The 16,853-nt window shown below is 51.2% G+C and overlaps 1 protein-coding gene across 4 annotated transcripts in view; it reads right to left on the bottom strand.

Annotated features, from left to right (window-relative positions):
* Positions 1-16,562, bottom strand: part of CIITA (class II major histocompatibility complex transactivator) — a gene marked incomplete at its 5' end in the record, with an annotated part of 48,578 nt that extends 32,016 nt beyond the window's left edge. For 2 of the 4 annotated variants that reach the window (XM_079944072.1, XM_079944073.1), the window contains one exon: positions 5,523-5,547. Coding sequence is in view for 2 of the 4 variants with exons in the window: in XM_079944070.1 (XP_079800196.1) it covers positions 15,858-16,140 (283 nt within the window). Of the gene's footprint in view, positions 1-5,522; positions 5,548-7,201; positions 7,254-15,857 lie in introns of those variants that run through there. The other 2 variants (XM_079944070.1, XM_079944071.1) reach the window with 2 other exon arrangements.
* Between the last annotated feature and the right edge of the window lie 291 nt (positions 16,563-16,853).

The raw sequence follows: 16,853 nt of genomic DNA, 5'->3' as shown, positions 1-16,853 counted from the left end.
ACGGCCCCTTAGGTATTTGGGTTTGCAACTGTTGGCCTGCAGGCCTTCTAAGGTCATGTCTATCTCTGATCTGCTGGAAATGGGATGGATGGGTGATTGGGGAAGGGAAAGGCAGGGCTGAATTCTGTCCTGCCCCATGGTGGGATTGGGACGCACATGAGGGTGTCTTCCAAAAGAAAGGCTTGGAGGGGACTGGCCCTGAGTGCCCAAACTGGCCAGTTCCACAAAGCAAGGAGCAGGAAGCATGGGAGTTGTGGTATCTGGGGTGCTGGGTATGTTTCCCCAGCTCTGGCACCAGCTCAGACTGAAAAGGGATTAGGAAATAAGCTGTCTGGGAACCACAGGGCACAAAGAGTTATTCCCCATTGGACCTAGCCTGCTGCTTCACCTCGCCCTCCTCAGTTCCAGCCCCCTCAAGGATCTTGGCATTTCCATCATAGCTCTCCAGCCTCTCTGGGCTGAGACTAGCCTGTTCCCGGATAAAGGGGTCTCAGAGCAGGAAAGCTGGAAATGGAAGCAGGATGGGCTCCACTCCTCTCCACAGAGCTTCTCAGCAGTTGGAGTGAGGGCAGAGGAAATGGACTGATGCAGCTACGGATCGCTGAGTTTACAACAGACTGGTGAGACAGGATCCACACAGGGAGTCGTGAGACCTGAGATCTGCGCCCTGCTCTGCACCTGACAGGCTATGTGACCCTGGGCAAGCCCCTTTCCCTCTCTGGTCCCCAGCGGCCTCATCTGTTAAATAAGAATGTCATGCTAGAACAGCGGCTTTCAAATGAAATTGTACAAGGAGCCCAAATCCCAGAACAGGTGATAATGGAGCTATTCAATTAAAGGGGATGGGGTTGAGGTGGGGGTGGGGAAGCAGAACCCACCCCTCCCCAAAAGGGCCTGCACAGAAGACAGTAAAAAAGACAACTCCAGATGACAGTTTAAGCCTTGGCCACCAGATGCTCTCTGATTTGACAATTTCAAAAAAAAAATGTGGTAGATTCTGTGGTGTGCTACAGTCCCTTAAGGACCAACTGCTAGAGGGCAACAGGCTCACAGGTCACAGCTCAACCTCTCTGGGGGGATTTCCCTGGTGGTCCAGTGGTTAAGACTCCATGCTTGCACTGCAGGGGGCGTGGGTTGGATCCCTGGTGGGGTCACTAAGATTCTGCATGCCACGCTGTGTGGCCGAAAAAACAAACAAACAAACAAACAAAAACAACTCAACCTCTCTGGGAATAGCCCAAAGTCACACCCTTTTCCAATCACTGTACCCACATGCAGTGATTGCTGCCTGTAGGCATGCAAAGGTCTGGTCTGGGAGTCTCAATTTGGGATAACCCTGGCCATCCCAGCTTCAGCCCTCCCCACGGGATCGGCTGAGACCTCTCTTTTGACTGTATTGCAGCCCAACTCCTCACTCTGCCCAATGCTGCTTCTTCCCTTTCCCCCAGGGGCCCTCTCCCCAACCTGGAGACCTCTCCCCAATAAACGTCCCATGTGCAAATCTCCACCTCTAAGTCTGCTTCCCAGGGAACCCCACCTGAGACAACTTGGCTCTGTTTTTCCTCAGGTAGGGCCTGGAAATCATACGGAAGCCCACAAAAGACCCCACAGAGACCACCTCTGAGCCCTTGGGCAAGGCACCTATCTTCTCTGGACTCCCTGGAGGACATCCACCTCATCACAACTTGGAAAATCTTGGAACTCAAACAAGACAAGCTTGGCTGCTGAGCGCAGTGCCTGTAAATGGCACAGTTACTAGGGCTGAGGGGCCTGATGGGCCTGGGGGGAGGGGGAGGGGAGGAGGGCGGAGACAGCTGGAAGAGCTGCAGCCAGGGGAGGAGGGGGCCCCAGCGCTTGACCAGAACGCAAGCCTCCCTGACCTCCTCGTGGCCTTCCCTCTGCAAGCCCCAACCTTCCCAGCTGCGGTCGGTGAGCCGAAAAGGAGTCCAACAAGTTTTTCCTGGAAGAAAACCTGAGCTGGGTGCTGGAGTGCGGAATGAGGGGCTTGTGGCTGCAGTTAGCAAAGCCAGGCTCCCAAATCCAGTCCTAACCCCCAGCTTGGCCTAACACGGCACCTAAGCCTGCGGCAGGTCCTTCGCTCCATGCTGGAGGCTCCGAGGTAAATAAATCACATCCTAGCCCTGCCGGCCAGCATCTGATGACAGTTAGCAAGCTTGGCTGTGAATCAAAATTGCCTGAAGTGGGTGCTAAACACACGGCAGCTGGACCTCACCCCCTGAGGTTCTGACCGTAAGTCTGGGGTGGGGTCCAGAAATCTGTATTTTTACATGAGCATCGCCCCTGGGCACCCCCTCGTCCAACACACTCACATACACACACTTGCCTTGTGGTGACTGAGAACTTAGATAGGTTTTATTTCCAAGGCGGCCTGAGTTTCCACTTGCCGAGAAGACATTGCCTCTCAGTTTGCATGGCTCTATGGCTTTTCCTTCCTCCAAGGGAACCTTCCAGACCCTGCATTTCTACCACCTTTCTACTTCTCCCCAGCTGGAAACCCCAAGACTCGGCGCTTAGGTTAGGTTGGTCCCCAGTTCCTGTATTTTTGCTTCCAAAAGTCCCTCAGCAGCCATCCCCTTGACCTAGTAGCCCCATCCCCCGAGCCTAGATTGTTACAAGAGCTACTAGGTCTTTCCACTAATCCAGAGTCTTCCAAACTTCAGACATTCGCCTGCCTCCTTTACAGTTTTTTTGGTCCTATCTGCATACCACCTGTTGTATAATTTACCCAAGCATTTCCCTTAAATTAACTTGAAAAAAACCCAAACATATTTATTTTAAAAGAAAATTTTCTAGAATTAAAAGCAGGGATGCAAATACATACTTGTCCACAAATGTTTGTAGCAGCACTATTCACGAAAGACAAAAGATGGAAACAACCCAAGTGTCCGCTGACAGATGAATGGATCACAATGGAATATTATTCAGCCATAAAAAGGAATGAAGTTTTGACACATGCTGCAACATGGTTGAACCTTGAAGATGTTATGCCAAGTGAAAAAAGCCAGACACAAAAGAACAAATGTATAATTCCACTTATGTGAGTCACCTAGAGTGGTCAAACTCATAGAAACAGAAAGTGGAAGGGTGGTTGCCAGGGCCCGGGGGCAAGGGGAGAATGGGGAGTTAGTGCTTAATGGGGACAGAGTTTCAGCTTGGACCATGAAAAAGTTTGGGAGATGGATGGTGGTGACGGCTGCACAACATCATGAATGTACTTAATGCCGTTGAATTGTACACTTAAACATGATTACCTTGCTAAATTTTGTGTTTAAAAAAGATGAAAACTTTCTTTCACTACCTTGCATGAAAAAAACCCCCAAAACAAAAACTGCAGTCTCATTTGCCATTGAAAGCAAAACACTGTTATCAAATTAATGTCAGCTGCCCTCCCACTTTGTTAAAAAGAAACATTAGTATTAGAGTGCTGTCATCATGCCTACTCACAAAAAAAGGAGGATTAAAAGAGAATCAGAAAAGCACCAATGTCCTCCCTATGAGACCCAGTGTCAATCAAGGCTTCTCTGAGAATTGTCCTTGGACCACGGATCACGTATGCGCCAAAGTCTTTGGAAACACAAGGGACGTGTGCCCAATGACGACCTCTCAGATCGTTCTAAACGATCCCTCTAGAATCTGTAAGGGTTACACCAGGCACACGTGTATTCTTTGGTGGTTTTTGCAAAGTGCTTCTGTGCAGGTCAGGAAATCATCAAGAAAGCACTCGTGTCTTATCTTATAGATGCCCCTCGGGAGGGGAAGTCAGTTACTCAGGGTGACGGATGCCAAGTCTGAAAGCCAAGTACCTAAGCTTTACCCTCTCCCTCAGGCCACTTCCCTGATTGCCCAAGACTGACCCCAGACCTTGGAGCAGGGTCGCTGTGTTAATTTTCTGATTCTACTCTCCACAAGGTACTAGATGCCAGGTCCCAGCCATCAGACAGACTTTGCTGTATCAACAAGTCTCCCTCCGACTATCCAGGACCCGCCCTGTATTTGTGGAGGCTCACACCTCCGCCCAGGTACTGGATGGGCTCTCAGTGGACCTGGTTTCAAATCCTGGTTCCGCTAATAACTTGGCTATGTGGACTTCGACAGAACCTCCCAGGAAGTCCCCAGAGGTTTTGTAACATGGAGTAGGTACTGGGGTTGGACCTCAGTGCCTTTCAATGTATGTATGACCTCTGGACCTCTGAGATAGGAAACACACACACACACACACACACACACACATCCCATAGCCAGTTAACCTGCCATTGGAAGCGCCACCCCAGGCCCAGTCAATGGGATCTGGGGGTGGGGGCTGGGAACCTGCACTCTAAACAGCCTTCTGGGTGATTCCCACGTGTGGGAAGCCTGGGACCCCCTGGCTCAGTCGTCTCTGAGGACCCTTCCACTCCATATTCTGGGATCTTGGAGGCCAGGTCCTTGCCTAAGGCAGGCTGGGATTTGGAAAGTGATGATTTGCTGGGGTCTCATCTTCTCCACTTTCAGCTCCACCAGGCCCTAGAGCAAGAAGCACTAATTTCCTTAACTTTCTGATTGGCTGGGAATGGTATTTCTTTTTTGGGGGGGGGGGGGTGGAGTGGCACATAGATGGAAGACTTCCTGCCAAATTTAGGAACTCCTGGCCGCAATTGGAGGTGGGGCACTTATGTCCCCTCCCATGTGTCACCTAGGGTGGAGAGAGATGCTGTGGGACTCAAGCGAGAACTGCGGTTTTAAGGGTCCCAGACAGAGCTAGACATGGTGGCTCCAATTCTGATATGCTGGGACCCCGGACAGCCCCACCCCAATCCCTTTCCGGAGGCCCCTAGTTTCTCTCCTTAGAGGATGTGGCTCAGGACCCCAACTTGCGGTAGAGATGCGGACTGTCAAACACAGTCCAGGAAAGACCCTGCCCGCCAAGACGGTAAAAGAGAAGTGAGGATTTCTCCAATCCGGCATTTAAATGTCTCCCCATAGCCCTCCCTGCGCTGGGGACCCCACCAAGAGGGCCGGGTACCCAGACTCCTGAGTCAGTGCGGGAACGTGATTCAAGAGGGAAGCTGAGGCTCAGAGAAGGGCAGCCCCGGTCCTAGGTTCCCCATAGAAGAAAAGTCTGTGTCTCCCTCCGCGCAGCCCTAGGCGCTTCTTCAGATTCTAGGACGCGCAGGGAGATTGCCTACTGATCGTTTGGCCACACCGCCTCCCTTCTCTGCGTGCTCCTTCTGTGTCCCAATCTCTCTGCAGACGCTGCCGCTCCCACCGGCTCTCCCTGCCGCCTCCCCTGGGCCCCGGTGCTCTGGGCAAAGCAGCCCAGCTCCGGGTTCCCCGCTCCCAGTTCCTGCGTGGAATCCTTCCAGGGATGCTGGAAACGAGGAGTTTCTAGGGTGTGCACTCCGCACATTACCTTCCTCCTCCTCCCAGCCTTGCTATGTGATCTCAGGCAAGTAGCTACCAGTCTCTGAACCTCTATTCCCAGCCCCACTTCAGGGGCTGCTAAGGGGACTTTGGTTACCTACCGCTGTTCCCTGGACTCCCGCGCGCTGCCAGTGGCTTCTCCCTCCCGCCAGCTCTGGGGCTGCGGTGAGCGAGCAAGCTTGGGGAGAGCAGTCGCCTGGCCACCCCAGCTCCACCCACTGTGGCTGCCCTTTTTCTCTTTCACTTTCTCTCTGCAGCAAGGGGCTTGGGCCAGCCCAAGCTGGGGAGTAAACAGGCACCCGAGCCTCCTCCTGCTGCGCCTGCCATGTGCTTTCTCAGAAGCGCCTAGTCCAGCCCCCACACTCCCTGGAGAGTCTAATCAGTTCCTAAAAATGGCCAGTGCCCAGCTTTGGAGGAGGCAGCCTGCCCGTACGCATATGATATACAAGCCCTGGTTTGCAGGGAGCTCATCCACCCCTGTCTGGCCCTCAATTTCCCTCCACCTCAGCCCCACCTTGAAGCTGGCAAACCACCCCTGCAGGGCACAGGGGCTTGCTCGCTGAGCCATTCACTCCTGGGAAGCCGAGCCATTCACTCCTGGGAAGCCGGATGCCCTTGGGAGGAAGAGAAAATTCCTCAAGGAACTTCCCTGGCTGGAAATTCAGCCCTGGCAGCCCTGAGTTCCCATCACCACACACCTCCTAGCTGCCTTCCTCTCACCCTTCCTCTTCCAGAGGTCCTGGACCCCTGCTCCATCCACCCTGAGACCTTGGGGAGGTCACCTCCCTTCCCAGGCTTGGATTTCCTCATCTGGTATTGAGGGAGGGGTGGGTCAAGGTGACTTCTGACCTCTCTCTCCCCCTGGAAAACTCCCCCAACAAGCTCTGGCTGCAACCAACAGAGCTGGCAAACTTGTCATCCATCTGCAGGTTCAGAGGAAGCCTCGCATTTTAGCAGCATCTGTGAAGAGGAGTCCTACAGTCTCAACCACACTAATAACGGGCTCCTATGTGTGTCTTCAGATCCTACAATGCACCAGGCACTGCGCTAGACCCTTTGATTCCTCACCTTTGTCTTGTAATAAGAGTTTCCCCCTAATCGCATTTAACAGCCCAGGAAAACAGACTCAGAGTAGGTTGGGGACTTGTTCAGTGTCACTTCACACCCAGGCAACAGTGCAGCTGTGATTCAAACCTGCCGTGCTGCCTTCAGAGCTGGTACCAGATGTCTGTGCTATGCTGTCTCTCACATCTGTCCCCTGTCCCCCACTTTTCCCCCCAAACACCGTTTGGAAACTGGGGAGAGGGCAGCATCGGTCCAGGTGACTGTATTGCTCACCAGCTGGGGCTCAACATCTAGACCAAGGGGCTGACTCTGGCTTCCCGGGGATGGGGTGGATCTGGCAGGGGTTCCACCCTTCAAGGGCGAGCTCCTCAGTGTTTACCTGGCAGAGAGAGGAACTTGTGGTTGGCCTAGCCGGGTCATGAATGCTGAGAGCTAACAACACGCCCCGTGAAAGTCAGCCCTTTAGTACCCTTCAGGCTGATAAAGCCCTCTTACATTCCAGGCATCTGGGCAGACCGAATGTCCCTCAGTGGAAGGAAATGGCAAACCACCTCACTTCTTCCAAAAGCCCCAGCAGGACAAAGACCCCTCTCGCCACCCTCACACTCCAGTTCAGAGCAATGTCTCTGACAATTTGGGACGGCGGGACGAGCTGAGACGTCACCCTAAATCAAGAAGCGTTCTCAGCCCCAACGTCTTCCACCCGCCTTTTTACCTTGGGGCTCTGGCAGGTAGGACCCGGCTGGGCGCGTAGCCAGGCAACGCATGGTGTGAGAAACAGAGTGAGGCAGCAGCTCCCGGACTCTGGCAGCCCCTCCTGTTGCCCTCAGTCCGCCCAGCTATGCCTTCGGATGCCCAGCTCAGAAGCAGGCAGCCTCATCTCTGACCAGTCTCCCTACAAAAGTCTGGAGCCTGCCAAGCCTAAGTAAACATGCAAAGGAAGCAAGTAAGGGACCAGCAGAAAATTCTCACCCTACCAGGTGGTCTGAGCTGTCAGATTTCTCGCATCTAGACATGCTCTAATTTGCCCATGCTCCCTTAAACACGGACTTGCACCTAATGTTAATTTCAGTTCCTTGTTTTGGACCAAATCGGTGACCGACCTCAGAAGGTTATGAGTTGTCTATTGGAGGGTCTTCAACACGCTGACATTCTGAAATAACGGCAACCACAGTGGAGCCACGCTGGTGCCAGCTGCCAATATCTGCCATCCTCTGCAGGATGGGGCCGTGGTCAGAGCCCCACAAATGCCTCAAGACAAGCTGAACTAGCTTCCAGCAAACTCCCGGGATTCCACTCCCATCCACCATCCCACCCCCACACCAAATTGCCCTGAATTTCCTTGGAGAACACGAGTGGTCCACTCATCATTTTTATTCTAAGAACATTGGACTAAAACATAAATTACACATAAAAAGGTCTTACCCCCAAATATGGTATACTTATAGCCGCGTGGTTTGGGGGTACCACCTAGATGTGGCGGAGAGACTGTCAGTCTCACGCAGGGAGAAAGTTAGCGCCCTTTTAACCCTCTGCCCAGGCTCCTGGAAACCTTGAGAAGAAAGTCTCAGTTTGGGGCTAAGGAGCTTTTAACACCTCTTCTAATGCGTGATCCACCCATTTCACAGAGAGCAGCCCCCAGCCTCAAGCCTTCCGTAGACATCAGTGTCTGGCTAGAATGGAATAACGTTATTCTGCTCTCCTGTTTCATAGTTACCTTCTATGTGTGGCATTCTTTTTCATTTATGGTGGACATAAACTTTCCTTGGGAAATAAAGTTGAAAAAAAAATGTGAGTAGTTTGGAAAAAAAAACAACAACTGTCCAGCTAAGAATAATGTAGGTGGTGAAAAGAAATCATGAGGGTGGTACCAAAATGAATGACGATTGGGAAACAATGACTTCATTTTTACAGAAAGAACACTGGATTGGGAGTCTGAAGCGCTATGGTCCAGCCCCCGTGGTTATTAGCGGATGGGTGACCTTGGACCCCTCACTTCCTTTGTGTGGGCCTCAGTTTCTCCATGTGTGTAATGGGGATAATGATGCTTATATTTGTATGGTGATTATTTTTGAAGCAGTTGCTGCTGTCAGAAGTCCCAGGGGGGTAAGTAGGCAGACAAATAAGAAAGCTGAGAGTCAATTTGAAACAATCTTGCTTAGTTAGGCTAACAAAACAGACATGATGAATATGAGAAGTCCCAAGAAGTTTCATCTTCCTCTGACCTGATGTGCCCGGGGAGAGGCACACCTGGCCATTCAGTGAGGCCAACTTCCTGTCCTCAGAGGGAGCCAGCTCTGATGGCCGTGGCCGAGGCAGCTCTGAATCAGCTTCGTGGCAGGGCCGAGCTTGGAATGAGAGTCCCCTGGGCCTGGGGTACACCTGCTTGGATGCTCTCATCTCTCACCTGGACCACAGCAGCAGTCTGCTACCTGGTCTCCCCATGTCCTCCTTCACCTGCCCCCGCCCCAGACCCACACTCCACAAGACCTGAATCTGGTCCTGCTGGCGTTTCTGAGCAGGGTGACCGCGTGCTAGCCTGTGTTTTAACTGATGGTAGAGGCCGTAAATCAGCACCAGGAGGGCCTCGTATATGGAGACCAGGGAGGAGCGCCATGGCGCCCTGCCAGGAGCCGATGGCGGTCTGAGTTCCAGCAGAGGCAGTGGAGGTGAGGAGAGGGGTTGCTGAGTTGGAGTGACAGGCCTCCAGGACTGAGTGGGGGCAGAGGGGCTAAGCCAACCCCAGGGTATCTTCCTATTAAAGCATCCTGCGTGCCTGCTGAGGCTCCTCTTCAAAACTCCCCTAGAGGTGGTGACCATTCTCCAGAGCCCGGGATAAAGCCAATTCCCTTCTGACGGAGGGCCCCTCTCAGCGCTGCTGAGGCCAGCCTTGCCCTGGGCACCCAAATCCCTTTGTCTCAAGTCAGGATCCAGCATGACAAAGCTGCAGTCAGAAGCGTTGTTCAAGTTACCAGTCTGGGGCCCCCTGCCAAGTACCAGGGAGAGGAGATGGGGGAACTTGGTCTTACAAGTAGGATTCCTGAAAGCTTGCCACCCCTTGCTGCAGCTGGGCCCTACCTATGTACTTCTGCTCAAGCAGAGGGTCCCCCACCCTCCCCCCAACCCCAGGACCACCCTCCTGCCTCCTCCCATCAGGCTGTATTTTAGCCATCCTTCAATGCCCAAGTTCCCGCTTTCATCACCTTTCCAGCTGACAACAACCTCCTGCCCTACTCATTTTTAGCAAACTTGCTGCCGCGTATTTGGCAATACATGGTGAACTTCCTGTTTCATGAGTATCCCCCCCGCTGCCTCTGATTAGGTCACAAGGTCCTTAATGTCTGTCTTACTGTGTTTGATTTTCTTATTTAAAAGACACAGGACTCCAAGATTGGTTGAGCGAATGGATGGCGTTTGGATTTGAATGATCAAGGCAGACAAGTTCCACATGGACGGAGAGTCCTACCTTACTAAGTTTTAAGTGTCTTTTCTTATGTTTGTTTGTGACCACCCCCCTCATTTCTGGCAGATGCTAAGTAAATGCTTAAGGAGGAGAGAAGAAAGGAGGTGAGAAAGAAAGGAAAAGAGATCGGTGGAGAGGTGGGTGAATAGATAGAAAAACACTGGTATGTAGGCAAATTAGGCAGGTAGGAAGGTATCTGAGAATGTAGGCCTGTCCGTGGGCAAAGGTACAAGTGGATTAGTAGGTAGGAATGCAGGTAAGTATGCTGGTACATAAATATACAGGCAGTCAGATAAATGAAAGATTGATAAATTGATAAGTAGATAGAAGTAGATAGTAGATGTAAGTTGTTGAATTGGTAAGTAGATATTAGTAGGTGGTTAAGTAGACCAGGTAGTTTGACGGTAGGCAGGTAGGTGGATGGGCAGGTAGGTGGAGAGACCAATAAATGGTAAGTAAGGACACAGGTGAGGTGCTCAAGGTAACAACAAAGAACAGAAACAGTTCCTGGTTGAGTCAGGTGCCAGACTTGGAGCCAAGCTGAGTATAGAACAGGCCACTGGTCAGCCTGGGAAAACCCATGGGGACGTGCCAACTTCCAATGCAGGTGCTTCTACTGCTGCGGCTCCTGCGGGTGAAGGTGAAGTAGGTCTGACTAGATGGGAAGCTACTCAAGGTGAAGAAACAAGTGGTCCTTGCCAACACATCTCCTTCCAGGAGTCCACGGAGACTCCCTGATCAGGGATCAGAGCAGGAACAGGTTTGGGGAAAGGAAGGTGTCAGAGAAAGGGAGGGCGCTGCCCCCCTCCCCTCTGATTCCTGGCTCTGAGGACTCTCATCCTAAGAAGCAAATGGGGAAGGAAGTAGGAGGAAGAGCTTAGCAGCCTGGGGTGTGTCCCTCCCTTTCCAATAAATCAGGCAACATCCTAGAAGGAGTCTTTGTTCTGTGGTTCCTAGAACAGAGTCTTCACGGGCAAAAGTACCACATCGTGAAGACATAGAGCGACAAACCAGCAAAGGAAAGCCGAGGAAAACAATAATATATAAAACCATAGCAGGGGCGTCCTACAGCCTCTGAGAAAGCTCACCCCAGAAGCACCGCTGTGCCTCCATTCACAAGCTGGGGTCGGCTGGCTCTGACCTTGCCCCCAGTCATCCTTCTGTGCGCCTTGGGTCTGTGGTTGCCCCAACTGCCACCCTCGAGGCTGACGAGTCAGAACGAGCTTTCCTCTTGCCAAGAATGCAAGTGCCTTATTCTGGATGATGTCACTGAATTCTCAGAATAGCCACTCTGGATGCTAGTATCACCTCCATTTTACAGGTGCGGAAACTGAGGCCCAGAGGGGTCCCAGGAAGGGCTCACTGTCATAGCCCTTGGAATCAGGGAGTCACAGCTGGCATGGAGGCCACAGCCCATGTGCTTAACTAACGTGCCAACTTGAGGGTTGGGGGCACATTGGCCCATTTCTCAGATGCACAGAGCACCAAGCACTCAGCACTGGAGTAGCTGTCTAGATATGGCATGGGGGCCCCAGTGAGACTGCAGACTCAAACCCCTGGTATATCTGCCCCCTGTCCAATATTCCTGGAGTTATCTGCCAAGAACCGCCTTGGATGGTTTACCAGTTACCATCTCATTTAACCCTCACTATAACCCTGGGAGGTTTATATCACCACTCCCATTTTAGAGATGAAGAAACCGAGGGTCAGAGTGGTTCAGGCATGTGGCCAAGGTTACACAGTTGGTAAGCAGCAGCAGAGCATGGCCTCAGAACCAGAGCTGTCCGGCTTCCCGCCTGGTTCTTTTTCCATCACTGCCATCTAAAATCTCTCTTCTCTGGCATCTGATTGTCCTCCAGGTGTTGTCAGCCGCTGTCAGCCAAAGACTGCCTGAGTGTTTGCTTTGCTTCCCCAGTCAGGCTGCGGAGCTCTGTCAGGACTCTTGGGCCTCCCCCGAGCTTGCCTATGGGCAGGACGCACATGTGCTGCTCTGTGCAGTAGAGTCAATCCCCAAGGTCACGTCCCCAGAAGTGGGCTTCCTACACAATTGCAACTGAAGCATTATAATATCTAAAGGTGACTTCTGAATCATCGGGCTGGTTTCAGTTTGAAGGTGGTCAGCCTGTTTTGGGTAGACTTACGGTATCCCTTTAGGTTATGCAGAAGAGGCAGCCAAGCAGAAAGTGCAGCGAGAGATCCAGACTCATGAGATCCAATATCTCATAGCCCCCCACTCCTAGGCTATGAGCGAGGCAAATCACTTAACCTCCCTGTGCCTCAGTGTACTTACCTGTAAAGTGAGAGTAATGGGACTACACAAGCCACCACGCACCCACCCACCTATCACCCATCCACCTACCCACCTACCCATCAACCATTTCCCTGTCCCCCCACCCAGCCATTCCCCATCCAATCATCGCCCAGCCACCTACCCACCCACACTGCCATCACCCATCCACCTAACCATCTACCCACCTATCCATCACCCATTCACCTATTCACCACCCATCAACCATTCACCTATCCACCCACCCACCTATCCACTCATCACCCACCCATCCATCCATCCATCTACCATCCCTCAGTCTAATATTTAACAAACACATATCGCACACCTATCCTTTGCCAGGCACTGTGTTAAGCGTTTGGGATGCATCCGTGATGAAAGCATAGATCCCTGCCCACAGGGAGCTTATTTTCCGGTGAGGGAGTCAGACAATAAACAACAAACATAGGGACTTCCCTGGCAGTCTAGTGGTTAGGACTCCGCACTCTCATTGCTGAGGGCTCGAGTTCAATCCCTGGTCGAGGAACTAAGAAACCACAAGCCTCGTGGTGCAGCCCAAAACAAACAAACAACAAATGTAATACAAGAGTAAAGTATATAGAAGGTGAATGTGTCAATGGGGGAGGGGGCCACTTCTCAGAGTGTGAAGGGGGAGTTGCAATTCTAAATGGAATGATCAAGGTAGGCATCCCTGAGAAGGTGACATCTGAGCAAAGATCTGAAGGATTCAAGGATGTTGGCCAAGAGGATATCTGGAGAAAAGAGTGGTTCAGATGGAGGGAATGGCACGTGCAGAGGTCCTGTGGCAGAGAGCGTGCCTGTCCTGTCCCAGGGACAGTGAGGGTGCCAGCACGTCTGGAGAAGATGAGAAGGCAGGAGTACAGGATGGGAGCAGAGCAGTGATGAAAGCCAGATCATGAAGGGCCTTGTGGGAATCGTCCAGATTTAGCTTTCCTCTGAGTGACACGGGAAGTCGGTGCAGAGTTTAGAGCGGCGGAGGGTGCAGATCCTGATAGGGTTGTAGAGAGAGTGACAGAAACGTCACATACTGATTTCCTTTTCTGAACCCCTGTTGAAACTAAAGTCGGTGCCCTTTATTTACAAACCCCACAATTCTCTTCCCCAGTTCCCTTTCTCCCCCTCTGAAGGCTGCTTCTTCTCTCTGCCCCAAAGCAGCACACCTGCCCGTAGTCCTTACAGTTGAGTCTTTCATGCCTGGGGGTAGCTGGCCTGGAAGAGGGGGAGGTAAGCAACGGGGAAAGGAAGCGATTTATCCTTCCTTGTCTCCCAGCCTCTGAAGCCCACAGCGCCCTGAGCCCAGTTCCATTTCTAGAGTCACGTGGGATCAGAAATAAAAATATTATGTCCCCAGGGAGGAAATGGGGTTTAATAACAGGAACCAGCCCTCGCCGAGAGAGGAGGGCAGGGCAGAGGTGTTGGGTAGCCTGCGGTATGAAGGAGCCTGCAGTTTGCAGGGGGCGAGTCAAGGAGGGAGGAAGGCTTTGACATCCCCGGAAGTTGGCATCTGCACCCGCATCAAGACCGCATAGGTTGTTTGTGTCGTCTTCCATTTCTTTTCATCAGTGTCTTATAGTTTTCGGAGTATAGGTTTTTGCCTCCTTAGGTAGGTTTATTCCTAGGTATTTTATTCTTTTTGCTGTGATGGTAAATGGGATTGTTTCTTTAATTTCTCTTTCTGATCTTTCATTGTTAATGTATAGAAATGCAATAGATTTTTGTGTACTAATTTTGTAACCTGCAACTTTACCGAATTCATTGATGAGCTCTGGTGGTTTTCTGGTATCATCTTTAGGACTGACATGTACACACTGCTGTATTTAAAACAGATAAGCAACAAGGACCTACTGTATAGCACAGAGATCTCTGCTCAATATTATGTAACAACCTAAATGGGAAAAGAATTTGAAAAAGAATAGATACATGTATATGTATAACTGAGCCACTTTGCTGTGCACCTGAAACTAACACAACATCGTTAATCAACTATACTCCAATATAAAATAAAAAGTTAAAAAAAAGAAACGACCACATAGGCCTCTTGCATTCCCATTAAGAAGTCAGGGAGATCGTTCAGCTGGTAAAGACGCCCCAGCCCCCCAGGGGTCTGTTAGGAGGGGGAGAGTAAAAGATGTGTCCGAGGAATAGATAGAGACCATCTGAGTGAGAGTTCAGCCAGGAGGACAGCCAACCCTATGTAAACTTGAATCTTGGCAGAAGAGTTGGAGAAATACCTTCAAAGCCCTGGTACCCATGGCAAAATCATCAAGGGGCTTTTTTACCCCTCAAGGTCAGATTGAGGCTAAAAGCTTGTCTGCCTTCAAATCCAGCCTCCACCACTTCCCAGCTGGGGACTGGGGTTGCTCACTTCTGGGCAGCCTCTGCTTTTTCTTTCTGCATAAAATACGGTTGGAGATCATCAAAGCCTTTAGGGTGGATGTGAGAACTACCTGCTGGCTTGGGCTGAGCCTGGCACACAGTAAATACTCAATAAATGTGAATCATGGTGATGATCTTGTTTCAAGTTACTCCAGAGCCATGAAAGGACCAAGAAGGACTAGAGTTTATGACACCAGCTCACAAAATTGGAGAAGCTCAGATCTACGCAGAGGAGACTGAAAGACGTGTGTCTTTAGGAAGACTGTTGGTTGCATTGAAGTGAGAACCTCTTTGGAACTGGGAAGGAAGACCTAAAATGTTTGGGGAGCCAAGGGTGTGAGTGGAAACGGTATGGTATAGGCTTGTTTTCCTGATTTAAGATGCATCAGTTGCTATCAGTACTTTTAAAAAATAAGACACTCTCTCTCTGCAGTCTGGTTCCTCTTCTGTCTCTCTCTCTTTCCCCCACCATCTCCCTCTTTCTCTTCCTCTTTCCATCTCTCTTCTTTCCTCCCATCCTCCCTCCCTTCTTCCCTCCTTCTCTCCATCTCCATTTCTGTCTCTTTCTCTCCTGTCTCTCCCTCCCTTTCTCTCTCTCCCTGTCTGTCTTTCAGTTTCTGTCTCTCTCCATGACCCAGACGCACACACACACATGTGCACACATACACACACATGCACAAACAAGTACATACACATGCAACCGTATGCCCACACATACGTGCGCCTGCACACACATGCACTCTTGCACGCATGCACACATACGCGCACACACACATGGCAATCTCTGCTCCCCGGCTCTTCGGCCCTTCCTCTCCGTGGCAACCTATTTTTCCACACACTGATTGTGCCTGCACCTGTCTTCCCCACTTGCAGGCAATAGCTGATTTGTCCATCTGTGCCCCTCACCGGTGCCTTGCATCATGCCTAAGGTATCAAGGCGGCTCAGAGAGTGACCCAAGTGGGCATTTGGCCGCGTGGACAGTTTACTTTTAAGTAGAGTGGGGAGCACACTGTTTCTCCAGTGCCCTCAGCATCACAGCCTGAGCTCTCCAAGCACTTACTGCTCCTGCCAGCTCAACCAGGGACCTTGATTCCTGTCCAAGTCTGCCTTTCTAACTTGGGACCTGGATGATCACATTGACTTCCTTTTCAGAGAGAAGAGGGAAAATCCCTGAGCTGCCTACAGCCAGGCGTTGCTCCATGAGAAAAGGGGATGGTACTTACCCCCAGGGTCCTTGTAGCCGGAGTCCCTCTCGGCTGCCGGGGCCTGCAGCCCACTCCAGATCCACCCCAAGGGGGCCAAGTCTGGGTCTCCTTTCTCCATCAGGGTCAAGGAGATCTTCCTGGCCAGAGCCTCACCATCAGGCTCATGGAGCAGGGCGTAGTGGTACTCCCTGGAGAGAAGATCCTCTGCCAGCAGGTTGTCCAGAAGCGCCTGCACTTGGCTCGGCCGATGGCTGGAGAGCAGCATCCGGACCTGACTCAGGATGGTCTGGAAGTGATTCATGGTAGCTCTCGGATGCAGGGCTGCCCGGGACAGCGCCTGGGACCTCTGCTCACCCGGCTTGCAGCATCCAAAACTTGAAGTGAGAAACAGGATGAGGGAACCTCTGCAGTTTATTGCAGTTTATTCCTGCTTAGGAGGATTTCCTCATTTGCACGTTAGGCTGGGGTTGCCTGATGAATTAGTGGAAGTGGGTTCTGGGGCTGATTTAGACCCCATAGATATTCGCTGGTACCACTCATGCGCATGTACCAGAGAAGCTCACAGCTTTGTGGACTCCTTTAGATCCAATCCAGTGTTTATTATACTAAGAGGAAGGGGGCTTGCCTCTTTGAGGACCTATGAGGTGATAAGCCTTTTTAGATGTTGTATCATAACAAGAAGGCATTGGGGCGTAGAGGTTAAGCAGTTGGGCTTGGAGCCAATCTGCCTGTGTTCAAATCCCAGATTACTTGATATTGGACACGTTACTTAGCCTCTTCTTGTCCCCATTTCTCCATCTGAAAAGATGTAGTGATAATAATAGTACTTACCTCTTAGAGTTGTAGGGAGGATTAAATAAGATAATGCATGTAGAGTACCTAGCACATTATCTACAACTTGATAATAGCTCAATACACCTGAGTTCAATAAATATGAGCTATTATTATTATTGATTAATCATGCAAACAGCTGTGTCACCTTGGGCTCAACCTCACTAAACCTCAGACTCTTCC

The sequence above is a fragment of the Stenella coeruleoalba genome, assembly GCF_951394435.1.
Source record: "Stenella coeruleoalba genome assembly, chromosome: 15".
NCBI classification, from domain to species: Eukaryota; Metazoa; Chordata; class Mammalia; order Artiodactyla; family Delphinidae; genus Stenella; species Stenella coeruleoalba.
This window is presented reverse-complemented; position numbering and strand designations above follow the sequence as displayed.